Below are 15986 nucleotides of genomic sequence, written 5' to 3'. Positions count from 1 at the left end.
TCCCGCCCCCTGTGCAGGGACGGGGGCTGGGAGGCAACACAAGAGCCCCCAGCAGGTGGTTGGGGTGACTCAGGGCGGCAGGTGACCCCTGAGGAAGCTAGGAGCACAGCGCCCAGCAGAGCGAGCCAGAGTCAGCACAAGCCCTGCTTTCTGGTCACCTCGGTGCTCCCCACGCAGAGGATCCTGAGACCCAGCCCTGGAAGTTGGCGGGAGACGGGACCCCAACTCCTCTGGCACGTCCAAGAGCAGAGCAGCGGAGTCAGGAGCCTGAGGCTGGGTCCCTTCCTGCTCAGGGACAGCACGGTGGCCCTACAGTCCCTGAGCTCAGGCACCCCACCACGGGCCTCCCCTGCCCAGTGCAGCCCCCCACACCTGGGCGTCTACACCCATGTCCACACCTGTGGACGTCTACACCTGTGTCCCTCTGTCCTGCAGACCTCTCAACGGGACCCATTTCACAAGGACGGTGATGGAGTAAAGCTCTCCTAAAGAACCTATGTGTCTGCTCAGAGTCATGCTGGGAAATTTCCAGAATCAGGAGCCGTGGGAGAGGATATCTGGGAACATCAGAAGTAAGTAAACACTGACTCACTTTCCATGGGGAACTGGCGCCCTGGAATCCCAGAGCACAGTTCTGGACCCCAGGCTGGCCTGTGACCGTTTCTAATGATTTACCAAAGGCCCACGCGGTCATTCAGCCACCCGTCAGCACAACGTGCCCTCCGTGCCTCTCTCTGGCGATGTGTCTAGAGGTAGTCTGAGCCGGCATGGCATGTCTCGTCCCGCGGCATACTTCCTGAGTCTCTCACGATGTCCCGCGGGGAGGGTTAGGGACAGCAGAGTGCATACTACTGTCACCCGTGGAGCCTAAGTGCCGGACTACCCCCCGCGAGGGTCGATTACTGGTTGGATGTCAGCCCGAAGCGTCCTCCGGGGTCCCCGAGTGCTCCCTAGCCATTCACCGTGTTTCTTCCTCCGGAAGTGGGGGGGGGGGTGGGGACTCGTGCCCTGAGTGTGGCCGCCCCAAACGCGTCAGCTCGTGGCTGCCGTAAACTACGTGTGGAATGAGAGGGGTTTGCAGGTGTTTGGACGGAGAGCTGGCTCCACAAAGGGCAGAAGGAAGGCAGGGCACAGATTCTCAGGGCACAGCAAGCTCGGACGGCAGGGCCCAGCAGACGCCAGTGGGGCTCCTGCGTTAGGAGGACAAGGACCCGGGTGACAGGCCTCCTCTGTGACTCCCTGAGAAAAAAGACCGCATCCAACGGGAAGATAGCCTAGCTGCCGTGGGCCGATGCAGACAGCTGTCGTGCGGATGGGTCCACGTGTGTCCAGGAGGGGCTGTCACCACGTCTGCGTGGCCATGACCACACGAAGCGAGTTGATTGTAATTCCAGACCCCGTGCTTCTCTGATTGCACCGTCTGGGAGAGGTCAGACCCTGAAAACTGTCCCGCTCCAACACACCTAAAAAGCCATGTTTGTAATACGTGTTTGCATGTTTTTCAATGCATGTTTGCGCTCATAAGACAATGAGGAAAATCTCAGAAGAAACGAATAAGGCTGGACCCCAAGTCCAGAGAAGTCAGGACGCCCGGAGCCAGAACACCCGGTGGTTCCCGTCTGCAGAGCTGTCCGTTTGTCTGGACACAAGCCCTTGATGAGCCTCGTCGCACACAGCCAGGACGCCCGGGGACTCACCGCACTAGAGGTGAAGCAAGGAAATCTGTCTACTGGACATGGTGAGAGGCACGTGGGGGCACACGGGGTAGACAAGGAGGACAGACGGCAGGCTCCTGCAGGACGGGGCTGGGGACAAGGCCACAGGAGGACGCTGGGGAATGGCGGCGGGGCCACCAGCAGAGGAGGCCGGGAACCCCAGGGCCACCGCAGGGAGGGATCCCAGGATTGCAGGATGTGAGGGCTCTGTCACCAACGGGCAGGGAAGCAGGCTGTTGGTGGGGCCGGGGCTCACCAGCACAGCAGGGCGTAGGGACGTGGGAGGACAGAGGTGATGGCCGAGTACGATGACACCTCCTTCCGAGAGACGGTGGGGCTCGCCATGGGCCTGGTGCTCAGGCAGGAGGCCCAGGTGGCACGTGAGCAGACCCCGGTGGGCGTTTGGAGCAGGAGCTAAGTCCCAGGACACAGCTGACGCAGGAGATGGGGCATGGGGGGGGGGCGGTGCACAGACACCTGCATGGTCCCAGTGGGACCCAGAAACACAGCCGAGAGCGTCATGTGACTGTCTTGAACCCAGAGGGAGCCTGAGGTCTTAGACACGGCGCGTGCTTCACCCCAGACCGGCCCAGGGCTGGGAGCGAGCTTCCAGCCAGAAGACGCTGTCTTGGGACGGCTGTCTTCGGGGGCTTCTTCGCTGGCCGCCGCAACAGACGACCACAGACCAGGCGGCTTAAAGAGCAGACACTTTCATTTTCTCACTGTCTGGAGGCCGGACGACCGGGATCAAGGTCCAGCCTCTTTCTTTGGCCCGCAAGTGACCGTCTTCTCCCTGTGTCCTCACCTGGCCTTTCCCCTGCACACGTCCCTGCCGACTCTTCCTCTTCTTACGAGGACACGGGATTAGGGGCCCGGGATTAGGGCCCCGGCCTCAGAGCCCACTTTAGCCTTATTACCTCCTACCAGGCCCCACATCCAATTACAGGCCCACTGGCGTCAGGACTTCAATGTAGGAATTTGGGGGCAAAGCACTCAGTCGGCACACAGGCTGAGGCCGAGGCAACGAGGTCAGGGTGAGCCCTGGGAACGTTTGGTGCCAAGGGAAATAAAGCACAGCAAAGAATGGCCCTCCGGCATTGCGTCGGGTCACAGCACCCTGTGGACACTATGAGTGCACTGACAAGGCCCGCTCCCTGAGTGCCCCACGCTCCACGGCCTGTCCTGAGCCAGATGCTCTGACTCTCACGCTGGCCAGCGGGGTGGCGCCCCCACGTCCTTACCCCGGTGCCCTGGTCCCAGCCCTGCCCAGGGGAAGTCCATTCCGTGTGTCCTCAACGCCTTCCCCCACCTCCCGAGGGACCCAGACAAAGCATTCCTACCCTGCTTTGGAAGTGCCATTCGGGTGGCTTCGTCTGCTTTGCCTTTTCACTTCCGATTTTTCTCCCTTTTATTTCAACTTCGATTTGATTGTAGCAAAATAAGTATAAGTTGACCTTTCAGCCACGCTTCCGTGCCCAGCGCGGTAAGGGCCACCAGACCAGGAGGGCTGAGGAGGGACGACAGGGGGCCTCTCCCAGGGAGGGATCGCCTCGGGCTCTGAGGACCTGGGCAACCTCCTGCATCCACCTCATCCACCACTGGCCCACTTAACACCTGCAACCTTGGTCTAAGCTGCACCGGCCAATATGGTGGCTGCACGGCCACATGCGGCCTTTCCAAACTGAGATGTGGTTAGAGTCCATAAGACCCACCACATGTCAAGACTGAGCACGGACAGCCAAGAGGAACGTGATACATTTCTTTAATAATTTGATATTGATTATGTGTTGAAATTATATTTTAGATACATCTGACTAAATAAAACACATTATTTTTATTATTTTTTAAGGTTCATTTATTTTGAGAGAGTGAGCAGGGGAGGGGCAGGGAGAGAGAGAAGCTCAAGCAGGCTCTGTGCCCAAGCCTGCAGACCCGACCCGCGGTCCTCGTGCTGCCCAGGGCCTCTGTCCGGCTTCGTCTCTCAGTCTGGGGGTGCAAATGAGAACCAAGCGCCCCAGGTGTCACGGAGCCTCTGGTGGCACCATCGAGAGGCAGTCCTACGGCACGGGCATTCTGCTCTGCTCACTGATCTTCAACCTTCTTATTTAGGGCTGGCTTAATGATGATGCAATCACCACTGGGGTCACCAGGGGGCAAAGTTTTCACCTGTTCTTTAAAAAAAAAAAAAAAACAATGCTAACAGGTCAAATCTCTTGGAAGAACAGATACTTGTTAGAAGCCTGTGAATGTGGGGGCGCCTGGGTGGCTCAGTCGGTTAAGCATCTGGCTCTCGATTTCGGCTCAGGTCATGAGGTCGCCGTTCGTGGGATCGAGCCTCTCGTCGGGCTTTGTGCTGACATCACAGAGCCTGCTTGGAATTCTCTCTCTCCCTCTCTCTCTCTGCCCCTCCCCTGCTCTCACATGCATTCTCTCTCTCTCTCTCTCTCAAAATAAATAAACATTTTATAAATAAAAGAAATCTGCAAATGTGAGCTGTTTTCTCCCCTATGTAATGTGCATCATTTATCTTCCTCTGGAGAGAAATACAGAGGTCCTCACAGAAATTCGCTTATGAACAACACAAAATAGCCCGTGGGCACTTGAGGGAGATGTGAAACTTTTCTCCCTTCCGTATGTAAAAGAAAACCAGGTTCCTCCCCACCCCAGACTCTCGCAGCAGCATCCGCCAGAAAGGGAAGCAGGATGTGTTCAGCTTTTCGTGCACCCACTTACCTTCTTCTCTCGAGCTCTGCTCCCAATACTTTCCCATCTTCGACAATGTCTCTTAGGCCTATGACTTGCTCTTGTGGGACAGATATGCAGCTCCTCAGAGCAGATGATAGCTAATTTTACCTGTCAACTTGGCTGGGCGATGGGGTGCTCAAACATCTGGTCAGACATTACTCTGGCTGTGTCTATGAGGGCTTGTGTATGGGACTGACATTTGAGACAGTACACTGAGTAAAGCAGATCACCATGCCTATTGTGGGTGGGCCTCATTCAATCAGTTGAAGGCCTGACTAGAACACAAGGGTCGACCGTCCCCTGAGTAAGAGAGAATTTTTCCTGCTTGAGGGCCTTAGGACTGGGACATCAGCTTTCTCTGGCTTTCACTCAAACTGAAACATTAGTTCTTCCTGAGTCTCCAGCTTGATGACTCACCCTGCAGATGTTGGGGCTTGCCTGCCTCTGTAATCATGTGAGTCAATTACTTATGATAAATCCATCTACCTATCTATCTATCCACACCCTATTGGATCTATTTCTCTGGAGAACTCTGACTAATACGGAGCATCAGCGATTTCTTTGTTTCATGGCTTCAGAAGAAATTTGGTTGAGTTAAGACCTGCAGAGTGAGTTCACACTGACTTCTGAGGGCACCAGGCATGGAGTCAAGACATGTACATTCTCTCCAGCTTTATCATCTCCTACTTCTTGAAGGTCACACACTTTTTCTGGGCTTCATTCTACACACCACTTGAACAGGAAGGACTAAGAATAATAATCCTTCACCTCTGTTCATTTCTACCATTTTCTCTAAGTGTCATGAAGGTTGTGACTTGGTCTGTCATGTCCACTGTTTATTACCAAGTACCTGGCATAATGTCTGGCACATAGCAGGTGTCCAGTACAAAGTTGTTGGATGGGATGGGATGGATGGGTGGATGGGTGGATGAAGAGATGGGTAGGTGGGTGGATGGATGGATGGATGGATAAAGAGATGGGTGGGTGGGTGGATGGATGAAGAGATGGGTGGATGGGTGGATGAAGAGACAGGTGGATGGATGGATGGATGGATGGATGAAGAGACGGGTGGATGGATGGATGAGAGATGGGTGGATGGATGGATGAAGAGATGAGTGGATGGATGGATGGATGGATGAAGAGATGGGTGGGTGGGTGGATGGATGGATGGATGGATGAAGAGACGGGTGGATGGATGGATGAAGAGATGAGTGGATGGATGGATGGAGAAATGGGTGGATGGATGGATAATTGGATGGTTGGTGTGATAGTTAATTTTGTGGTCAACTTGACTACATTATGGGATACCCAGATACCTGCTTGAGCCTTATTTCTAGATGTGCCTATTGCTGCCTTTCCAGAAGAAAAAGGTACTTGAATCTGTAGAATTTGCCCTTCCCAAAGTGGATGGGCATCATCCCATTCTTTGAGGGCCTGAATAAAACAAAAATGTGGAAGAAGGGAGGGTTCAATGGCTCTCTGCCAGACTGCTTAAGCTCCATCACACTGTCCTTCTTGCAGGATGATAAGGGAAATTGGAGTGTTCAGGTCTAGGAAAATGAAAGCTCCACACCCTGCAGATTTGGGTAACTCTTCTGGAATCATATTTTTCTTTATACTAAACTGTAAATGTTTGTCAGGGAAAGAGGAGATAGATGCTCAGGTAGCCCGAGGCTGCTGACGCGGTGGTTACACCCATATGCCCACGCAGAACTGGCCTATAACTCTGTGTGATTCCCACTCTCCGGCAGGGACATGTACCCTCGGGGAGGTGGTGATGGGGAGGGACCAGTGCTCCTCTGCCAGCACTGTGGAGGAGAGATGAACCGATACCCTGATGTGCTTAGCAGAACCCTCAGCACTCAGAAAGCCCTGGATAAACATGAGCTGTCACCTCCGGCTTCCCACCACCAGCACCCAGCCCAGGGCTCTGCACACAGGACACGGCTGACAAATATTTGTTGAATAAATAAGCTTGTTGATGTTTCTCCCTCGCCAGACAAGATCAGCTCTTTGGGGAACCTGTTTATTTTTCCAGATAAAACAGTGTCTAGCTGTGGATTTAGAAAAGCCCTCGGACTTGTCTGGCCTGTGGTTCTTGACTCTGGCTGCACAGGGGAGCCTTTATTTCCAGACATTGTCCAGGCCCATCAGGCAAGGCTCTCCGGGGCGAGGTATGTTTGAAAGGCTCCCAAAGGGGCTCTAACATGTGCCTCCAACACAGGCCATTGTGCAAATGGAGAAAGCAGGGCTCGGGCAGGGCAAGGACTTGCCAGCGGGCAGCTGGACTGGGGTCTCTGGCCCTGACTCCTGGCCCTGTGCTCCTCCACACAATTTGTACATCCTGCTGTCACAGGGACGAGGGGACTTTATAAAAGCCACCCCATTGGGCAGTGGCCCACCAGCTTCCTTCCTCATTAGCCCCCATGGCCTCTGCTCTCAGCGTGTGACCATGCCCTAAGAGGCACCAAGGCAACTGAAATCTTGTCCCCACGGGCCATGGAGCCTCTACAAGAAGTCCCCCTCCACAGCGGAGCGATGAGTGCCCCAAAACCTCGTGGATCTCAGCAGCACGGAGCATCAGGTAGACGGCGAAGAAAGCCAACCGCAACGCTGTACCCGCCACCACATGGGTTTGGCTTCTTGGCAGGAAGAGGAAGGGAAGCAGAGAGTGCAGGGAAGGGACCAGGGGCTCCCCACGGTCCGAGCTCACATTCAACAGGTGCACACCAGGTGCCAATACTGCTGAAGCCCTTCCCCTGGATTAACTTCTTGAGCTTGCGCAGTAGCCCACAAACGTGTACTTGGCCCTGCCGCTGCTGGAGGGGCCGTGGGTACGAAGGTGAGCAGGACACACGGGTGGAGAGGGTCCTGGCTCCCAGGCCGGGGGTCAGCACGGCTTCCAGAGTGCCTGCCGGGGAGAAGGCAGTGAGTGAGCTGCGATTCCCAGCTGTGCAACCTGGGCTAAGCCCGACGCCAAGCCGGGGCTCAGCCTACCCGGAACACAAGAGGGTTAAACTCAGATCTGAGCCCCTTCCCACACAAATATGCAGTCATTCCCATCCTAGAATTTCTTCCAAATCAGTTACCAGCCATTTTATTAGCTTCCGGTGCCCTCTCCCTGGGGCTCTTACGTAGGACATTTAGTTCATCTCAGTGAAGTTCAACTCAATAAATATTCATTGCAGACTAACTACATTCGCTTTTTGCCACCGTGACAGGAGAAGGTTTCTGTAAGATGCAGTCTCTACCTGCAAGGGGGTCCCTCCCCATCGTATGCAGGAGACCAAAAACTATTTTAGCACCGTAAGATTTTGTGCGTATTAGAGGCACGTAATTAAGGGTGCAATGGTGGGGTAGAAATTTCGAGGGAGAGCAGGATCATGGTGGGCAGTTTCGTGAAGTCTCGTGGACGAGGGCGGTGTGAGCTGGAACAGAGAGGGAACTGGCCTTTGATAGAGAAGCGGGTGACATGTCCATCAGTCAGGTTAGTGGCCAAGGACAGAGGACAGCAGAAGACACAGTGTAAAGACAGCATACTTCACACCGTTAGAGGCAAAGAGAATGATTACTTTGGGGCGGGGCAGGTGTTGAGATCGGGAGAAGAAACAAAGGAGCTTCCTAGACGCTGGGAATTTCTAGTCCCAGGGGTGGGATCCCCCAACAGGTATGACACTGTGGGTGTGAAGGGGAGGGGGCTCGAAGTGAAGGTTCATGCAGGGGAAGAGGCAGGCTGGGAAGGGAAGGTTTGGAGGGACCTTGGCCAAGCTGGTCTAGATTACGGAGGCTACGATTGGTAGGTCACCGTCTTACCCCGTGGGGTCCAATGATGGAATGTGGGGCGGCAGGACGGCGGGCCAGCGGGTGTCATGGCCCTGGGGGGGAACCATGCGGAGTCCAGGACAGCAAGGTGGCTCCAGCAAGCATCTGCATATGAGGCTGGAAGACCTTGACGCAGACATGGGCACTGGGAATGAGTCCCGGATGCGGATAAAAGTCACTTCCTCCCGAAACTGGAACCCTCGCGCGCTGCTGGTGGGGGCGGAAAATGGAACAGCCACTTTGGGAAACCGACTGGTCGCTCTTGCGACCGTCAAACCCGGTGTTGCTTTATGACCCTGCAACTCCACAGCTGGGTGTGTGCCCGGAGGACTGAGAAACTATGTCCCCACCAAAACCCGCGCACACAGAATGGGGTCTCTCCACACGATGAGACAGCATCTGTCCATAAGAAGGAATGAAGTCCGATACCTGCTACTGCGTGGGGGAACCTTGAAAAGTTTACGCTAAGCGCTTAGACAAACACTATGTGATTCCCTTTATGTGAAATGTCCAGAACAGGGGAATCCACGGGGACAAAAGGGATTAGCAGTTGCTCCGGCCAGAGGAAGGTGAGAGCTAAAGGCTTTAGGGTTTCTCTGGGAGGTGATGAAATCGTCTAGAATTGATTGTGGGGGCACATACCTGAATACACTAAAACCAGTGAGCTTTACACGTTAAATGGTGGACGTCTGGTATGTGAATTATATCTGAAAGAGGCTGTTGTAAAAAAAAAAAAAAGTCACGGGGCGCCTGGGTGGCTCGGTCGGTTAAGTGTCCGACTTCGGCTCAGGTCATGATCTCGCGGTCCGTGAGTTCGAGCCCCGCGTCGGGCTCTGTGCTGACAGCTCAGAGCCTGGAGCCTGCTTCGGATTCTGTGTCTCCCTCTCTCTCTGCCCCTGCCCCGTTCATGCTCTGTCTTTCTCTGTCTCAAAAATAAATAAAAAACGTTAAAAAAAAATTTTTAAAGATAGAGGTTTCAGGGCGCCTGGGGGGCTCAGTCGGTGGAGCGTCTGACTTCCGCTCAGGTCACGATCTCGCGGTCCGTGAGTTCGAGCCCCGCGTCGGGCTCTGTGCTGACAGCTCGGAGCCTGGAGCCTGTTTCCAATTCTGTGTCTCCCTCTCTCTCTCTGACTCTCCCCCGTTCATGCTCTGTCTCTCTCTGTCTCAAAAATAAATAAACGTTGAAAAAAAGTTAAAGAAAAAAAGTCATTTCAGTGGAAGCATTGGCAGAATCCTGTGAAAAACTGTACAGGGGAGGTGACGAGGGTGTAAGGGGATCCCACGGGCTGTAGGCACAGCCTTGGGGTCACAGGACTCTGCCCTGCTCTTGTCTCCAGTCTCCTCCAGCTCCCTTTGGGCCTGTAGCCTGCTGGGCTCCAAAGTAAATAAGGCGCAGGGGGGTAATGTGACAACAGGGAGTTGCTCAAATCAGAGGTAGGAAGCTACCCACGGAGGGAGGAGGGGGGAGGGAGGAGGGGGGAGGGAGGAGGGGGGAGGGAGGAGGGGGGAGGGAGGAGGGGGGAGGGAGGAGGGGGGAGGGAGGAGGGGGGAGGGAGGGCCCCAAAGCAGGGAAGGAATGCATTCTGTTTTGCAGGAACACTAGTTCCAGCCCGGGAGACACCCCTCCTCCCCAGCTAGGTGTTTCCCCCGGTGGCCCCTTTCGTGAGCCAGTCTGAGCAGGTTTGGAGCTGGGCACCTGTGCAGAAGCCCCCCGAGTTGTCCTGAACTTACCTTTAGCTCATGATAATACCAAGATCTCCTCCTGTGGACACAGTTTCCTGCCAGTGTTTGAACACAGGACGCAGGCACCACATGCGGACATTTAACGCAGGTGCCTAAGCAATAGGACACAAATAGAAGATGTGAGGATACGGAGAAAGGGGAATGGTTTTTCCTGTTGGTGGGAATGCAAACTGGGGCAGCCGCTCTGGAAAACAGGATGGAGGTTCCTCAGGAAGTTAAAAATAGAACTACCCTACGACCCAGCAATGGCACTACTAGGCACTTATCCAAGGGATACAGGCGTGCTCTTTCGAAGGGACACACGCACCCCCATGTTTATAGCAGCACTATCCACAATAGCCAAAGGATGGAAAGAGCCCAAATGTCCATCGATGGAGGAATGGATAAAGAAGATGTGGTTTATATACACAATGGAACACTACTCGGTGATCCAAAGGAACGAAATCTTGCCATTTGCAACGACGTGGATGGAATAGAGGGTATTAGGCTAAGCGAAATAAATCAGGCAGAGAAAGACAAATATAATTTCATTCATGCGTAGAGTTTAAGAAACACAGCAGGTGAATGTAGGGGAAGGGAAGGAAAAATAAGATAAAAACAGAGAGGGAGGCAGACCATAAGAGGCTCTTAAATACAGAATACGATCTGAGGGTTCCTGGAGGGGAGGCGGGTGAGGGGGCTGGGCTAGATGGGGGCTGGGCGTTGAGGAGGGCACTTGCTGGAATGAGCACTGGGTGCCGTATGTAGGAGATGACTCACTGGGATCTCCCCCTGAAACTAACTTGAAGGTAAAGAAACAAAGTTTTAAAAAGATGTGTAATTCCCCAATGCACATGCATGCTTCCAGGGGTACTGAACAGGCTTCCGGCACCAACCCCAAGGGGAGGCAGTGCTTTGGGAGCCACCTCCTCGCTGGCTCCTCAGTTGTCGCACGTAATAAAAACCATTCGCTCAAAGCAAGAAGACGCGGGCTGATCTTCTGGCCGGGGCACCCCAAGCTGCGAGCCCTCTGCGTTCAGTGACAGACAGAGGAGAAAGCAGAAGAGCCAGGGCGGGAAATGGGGAGCTCGTCAGCCCATGGCCCGGATACACACAATCACGCGTCTGCGGGAAGGCAGAGGTGAGGCTGAGCCTTCAGCCACAGAATTTCGGCATTTCGAGAGCCAGGTGAGAGAAGCCATCCATCCTTAACCAGTGCACGAATCTCACCGGCTCCCCGTTAGCCTGAGATGTTCTCAAGGCTTGGGCAGGAAAGCGTTTTGAAAGCGACAGGTAGATTTAGACGCCTGAGGGTAGCGAAGCCCTCGTCACTGTCACCGCGGTCACCGCTGGCTCCCCAACCTGGAACAAGCCATCCCGTCTTCCAGCCCGTCCCCCTCACCACCAGCGGAGGTCACAGAACAGATCTTTCAGGGACTCGTTTGTGCTGTGAATGCAATAAAAAAAAAGTTACCGCGAAGCATTTCTACCTGCCAAGTGTCTGAAATGTGCTGAGGGCTGATAAAATGCCTCTGTCAAGGCTATGGCCGGCCACCTCTGATGATCCATTTTGCAGAAGAGCAGCAGAGGAAAGCCCAGAAAAGTTGTATTCAAAACCAGACACTTGGAGCAGGCAGGGGATTTTTCCCCAACATTTCCCCAGTCACACTTTTTCCTTTCTTATCACAGTAGGTCCACACGTGGCTTTCTCCAGCTGTTACCTTGTTATTTCTGTACCGCCCCCTTTGACCCTATGGGAGTGGAAGAACCAGGCAGTAAGCACGACCTCCGGGACGCCTTGCTGTGGACAGCAACACTGCAGGAACCAGAGAAGCAGGCACCCTTGTCCTCACCTTGTTTTCTCTTCACGCATCGCATCTCAGGCGGGGCATGCAGACGGCGTCTACTCGAGGCCTCGCCTGCAGGCCAGCTGCCTGTCTATTCCCAGCGTGACGAATGGAAACAAAGAAAGAAGCAGACACAGGAAAGGATGGAAGCAAGGATGTGGAGGAAAGGGACCTGAACTGTTGGTGGGCTTGCAAACTGGTGCGGCCACCCCGGGGAACAGCGCGGGGTGTGGGGGGTCCCGAAAACATCACAAACAGAAAGAGCACTTGATCTGGCCCTCCCTCCCACTTCCGGGTACTTATGCACAGGAAACACTAATTTGAAAAGATATCTGAGACCCCATGGCCACAGCGCTATTCACAATAGCCAAGACATAAAACAACCTAAGTCCCACGGATGGATGGACAGGTGGATGTATGGACAGATGGGTGGCTAGATGGATGGATGGATGGACGAATGGATAAAGCCATTCAGCCATAAGAAAGAAAGAAATCTGGGGCCTGGATAGTTCAGATCAAGCATCTGACTTCAACTCAGGTCATAATCTCACAGTTCATGAGTTCGAGCCCCACATCAGGCTCTGTGCTGACAGCTCAGAGCCTGGAGCCTGCTTCGCATTCTGTGTCTCCCTCTCTCTCTGCTCTGCTCCTCCCTCGCTCACACTGTCTCTCTCTCAAAAATAAATAAATGTAAGAAAGAAAGAAAGAAAGAAAGGAAAGAAGAGAAAAGGAAGGAAGGAAGGAAGGAAGGAAGGAAGGAAGGAAATCTTGCCACTGGTGACAACATGGATGGACCCTGAGGGCATTATGCAAAGTGACATAAGTAGACAGAGAAAGACAAATACTGTGATCTCACTTATATGTGGAATCTAACAAAACAAAACAAACAACAAAAAAAAATGAGCTCATAGATCCAGGGAACAGGTTGGTGGTTGCCAGAGTTGGGGGTGGGGGAAGGAGGGAGGAGGGGTGGGTCAAAGCACAAACTTCCAGTTATAAGATAAATAAGTCCTGGGGATATAATGTTCAGCCTGGTGACTAGTTAGCTATTTGTAAATCGGTGAAAAAAAATTGCATAACTGTGCGTGCTGACAGATGTGAACTCAACTTTTGGGGGAGATCATGTGACCATACACACAAACAGCAAATCATTATATTGTACAGCTTGGTCTCATACAACGTTAGATGCCAATTATATTTCAATAAAACTGGAAACAAAACCGACAAAAATAATTCTTTCGTGTGGAGATTAGAGAAGAGAAATGAAAACCAGATTGCCAACCAACAAAAACACGGTGGATCTTTCCAGAGCCCGTCCAGCGGCTGTTCATCCTGGGGGGGAGCAGGAGAGAGGACAGGGAGCCGGGAGGACGCTGCCTGGGGCCTGCGGGACCCCCACGTGCCCCCCTGAGCCGCAGCAGGCAGCCCTGACCGCAGGGACAGCTGTCCCGGCTGTGACTTACTCCCCTGACTCACCGATCGGCCACCCAGGGTAACAGTGCCCCTCACCAGCTTAGCAGGTTGAGAAGCCAGCCTGCAACCGGGCTCATCGCGTAGCTCTCTGTGCCTTGCCTTCTTGGGACATTGTGGGTCAGCCCCAGAAGGGGGATGGGGGCTTCTGGCCAGAGCCCTCTCTCCCCTCCCCTGCCCTGCCGGCCCCAGGGAAGCTGCATCCGGCTTCCCACTGGGGCTGTCCTGAGATGGAAGAGGCCTGTCCCCGTGAGGCCACAGTGCCAATGCCGCCAAGTGCAGAAAGGGGCAGCCAGGGGCACCGGGGAGGGCACAAGGCCCCACGCTTGCCTCGCCAGCTGTCTGAATCCCCCGAAGCCACAGGATGATGGTTTCTCACCTTCAGCCTTGGGGAGCCTGCCTCCCGCCCCAGGGGCTCTGGCCAACACGACACCTGTCCGGGGTCTAGAGTCTGACCTCTCCGGTCTGCGCTCACGTGGACAGAGGGTGCCGGGTCCCTGGGAGAGAAGACACGGGCACTGCCCTTGACTCTGCAGAGACCTGACGCAGGAGCTCACCTGCAAGGGTTTCCCTCCAGCAAAGCCTCCGGAAGCCCGGGTTCCCAGGGGATTGTGCCTTGGCTCGGCTGGTCCACCCGACATGCCACCAAGCAGCTACGGGGACCCCATCACCCCCCACCCCCAAGATGGGTGCCCCGCTTCATGGACGGGGCTGTCCGCAGGCAGGGAGGGGCCCCTGCCAGCTGAGTGTTCTGCCCCCATGACCCCACGGCGCTCGGAGCTGGTGGCGGTGGTGGTGGCACCCAGCAGGCTCTGCCTCTTCTCCGCAGGGCTGGGCAGGGGTGCGAGCGTCCCTCCCGACTCAGCGGCAAGCGGCTCTGGGATCCTTCGTGTTTTTCCAGAGACAGCGTTGCCTCACCTGGATCTGGGTTTCCGTTGGGAAGAAAGTGGGGAATGAACGCTGACCCAAACGTGGAGAAGGTCTCTTGGAAGGAAACGGGGGCCCCCGGGGAGCCTGCAGCAGCTGGGGAGAAGGCGTGCCTGAGAAGGACAGGCGGCGAGTGCAGGCCACGTTCTCAGGTTGCAAAGTGGGGAAAGAAGGCTGTTTGCCTATTTCGGACAGCAGGAGCAAGGCGGCATACTCTGGTAGGGGGGAGGCTTGTAGGGGGGACGGGATGAATAACATCCCAGGGACAGAGGGGCTGTGGACCCCATCCCAGAGGAGGGCGGGACCCAGGGGTCTTGTTCACTCCCTCCTCCTTCCTCCCAGCTGCCACCCCGGAGCTGAGGCCCCTCCCCTCCCACCTGCTACGGCCCCTCGGTCCCTCGGCCCCTCGTGGGGCGAGCTTAGTCTCCGAGGATCCAGCCCCAGGCTAAATCCTACCCGTGAGCTCTCAGGCCAGGCCTCGGAGGGGCGGAGGCTTTGCCTGATGGGCCTCCTGCGGAGAGCTGCCCCCTAACCTGCCCAGATGGGCAGCAGGTGCATTGGTTTCCCAGAGGGAACTGCAGTCTGGATGAAGCCCCCGGGCAGATGTGCTCACAGGTGTCTGAATCCCCAGCTCAGGCGCCTGCACTCACCTCCTCGCTGGCGCCCTGCTCTCCACTCCGCCCAGCACCCCGCCCCTGTACTTCTCCGCCCTGCTTCCCTCTCCCCCAGTCTCTCCCCCTCCCCCTGCCTGGAGCCCCCAAGAGCCATGGCAGCCAGTGAGCCCCTGAGCCCCTGAGCTCCTGAGCCTGGGGAGGAAGGGAGCCCTGGCAGCCCGCCCTCCTTCTGTCCTTGCACTGCCACCAACACCAATGTCTGTTACCTTCCCTTTGGCTCCCGGATCTAATCGACCATTTTCAATGTTGATCTGGGGGCCTCCAGACTCCCCGTGTGGGGTGCAGATGCTGGGAGGAAGGCACCTGTGAGCCAGCCTCGAGAGGGAGAGTTGGGGCTGCAGCTGACCCCCGCCCAGGCTGAGACATGGCAGCCCCACCCCCACCCCCCCTGCCATGGGACCTCTCTGCAAAGGTCAGCCCCTGCTGCCAGCTGCCAGCCACGTGGACCAGCTCTGTTGCATCACGGCTGGCCCGGCCGGGAGGCACCGTCCCCAGATGCGGGGAGGGAGAGGATGGGGGACAGAAGCCAGCTCCATTTCCTGCTTCGCTCGTGCTCCCCGACCCCAGCGCCAGCATTCAGGGCACTCAGCCGATGGAAGGCGTCCCCCCGTCCCCCCCGTCTGCCACCTCCCTCTGAAACCCTTCCCCAACTCAAGCCCCTGTGCAAATGGGTCCTCCTCTGTGTGTTCACACCCTGGAGCCGAGCACGACCCCTGGTGCCACTTCTGTCCAGCCGAGGGCCCGAGAAGAGAAGCTTCTCAATTCTGTGTCTTGGGACTTAGTCCTACCCAGCCGCCATGCTGGGGGAGGCCCGGGCCACCTGGAGGGGCTGCAGGGAAGTGTTCTGGCCGGCAGCCCGCCCCCCACCCCCTGAGATCCAAGCTGGCATTGACCACCAGCTGGTACACACCCGCCCCAATCGCCCCCCGAGTGCAGTCACGCAACATCCCCCAAAAACCACCCTGCAGAGCCCAGCCAAGCCCCTGAAGGAAGGGGAAGAGAGGGGCAACAGCATGAATAAATAAAACCGCTGTTTTCACTTTAGGAGGATGAGACATTCAGCG

The 15986-nt window shown here is 55.6% G+C and overlaps 1 protein-coding gene across 1 annotated transcript; it reads right to left on the bottom strand.

The window, feature by feature from the left end:
• Positions 1-6475: 6475 nt before the first annotated feature.
• Positions 6476-15317, bottom strand: LOC122230739. The gene is made up of 6 exons (XM_042957138.1): positions 15129-15317; positions 14240-14344; positions 13701-13818; positions 10014-10117; positions 8274-8489; positions 6476-7371 (listed from the first exon to the last, which is right to left on the bottom strand). The coding sequence occupies exons 1-5, from the start codon at positions 15315-15317 to the stop codon at positions 8328-8330; spliced, it is 678 nt and encodes a 225-aa protein (XP_042813072.1). The 3' UTR covers positions 6476-7371; positions 8274-8327.
• Positions 15318-15986: the final 669 nt, after the last annotated feature.

This window comes from Panthera tigris, chromosome A1 (assembly GCF_018350195.1).
Source record: "Panthera tigris isolate Pti1 chromosome A1, P.tigris_Pti1_mat1.1, whole genome shotgun sequence".
Lineage (NCBI taxonomy): Eukaryota > Metazoa > Chordata > Mammalia > Carnivora > Felidae > Panthera > Panthera tigris.
This window is presented reverse-complemented; position numbering and strand designations above follow the sequence as displayed.

Bases quoted from the DNA above. Each gene is read 5' to 3' on its own strand.
- LOC122230739 (XM_042957138.1), bottom strand. From the start codon at position 15,317: ATGGCAGGGGGGGTGGGGGTGGGGCTGCCATGTCTCAGCCTGGGCGGG. The intron at 10,118-13,700 runs GTGAGAAACCAT...CCTATTGCTTAG, and splicing joins CAGGCTCCCCAAGGCTGAAG to GCACCTGCGTTAAATGTCCG. The intron at 8,490-10,013 runs GTAAGTTCAGGA...CCCCACCAGCAG, and splicing joins GGTATTATCATGAGCTAAAG to CGCGCGAGGGTTCCAGTTTC.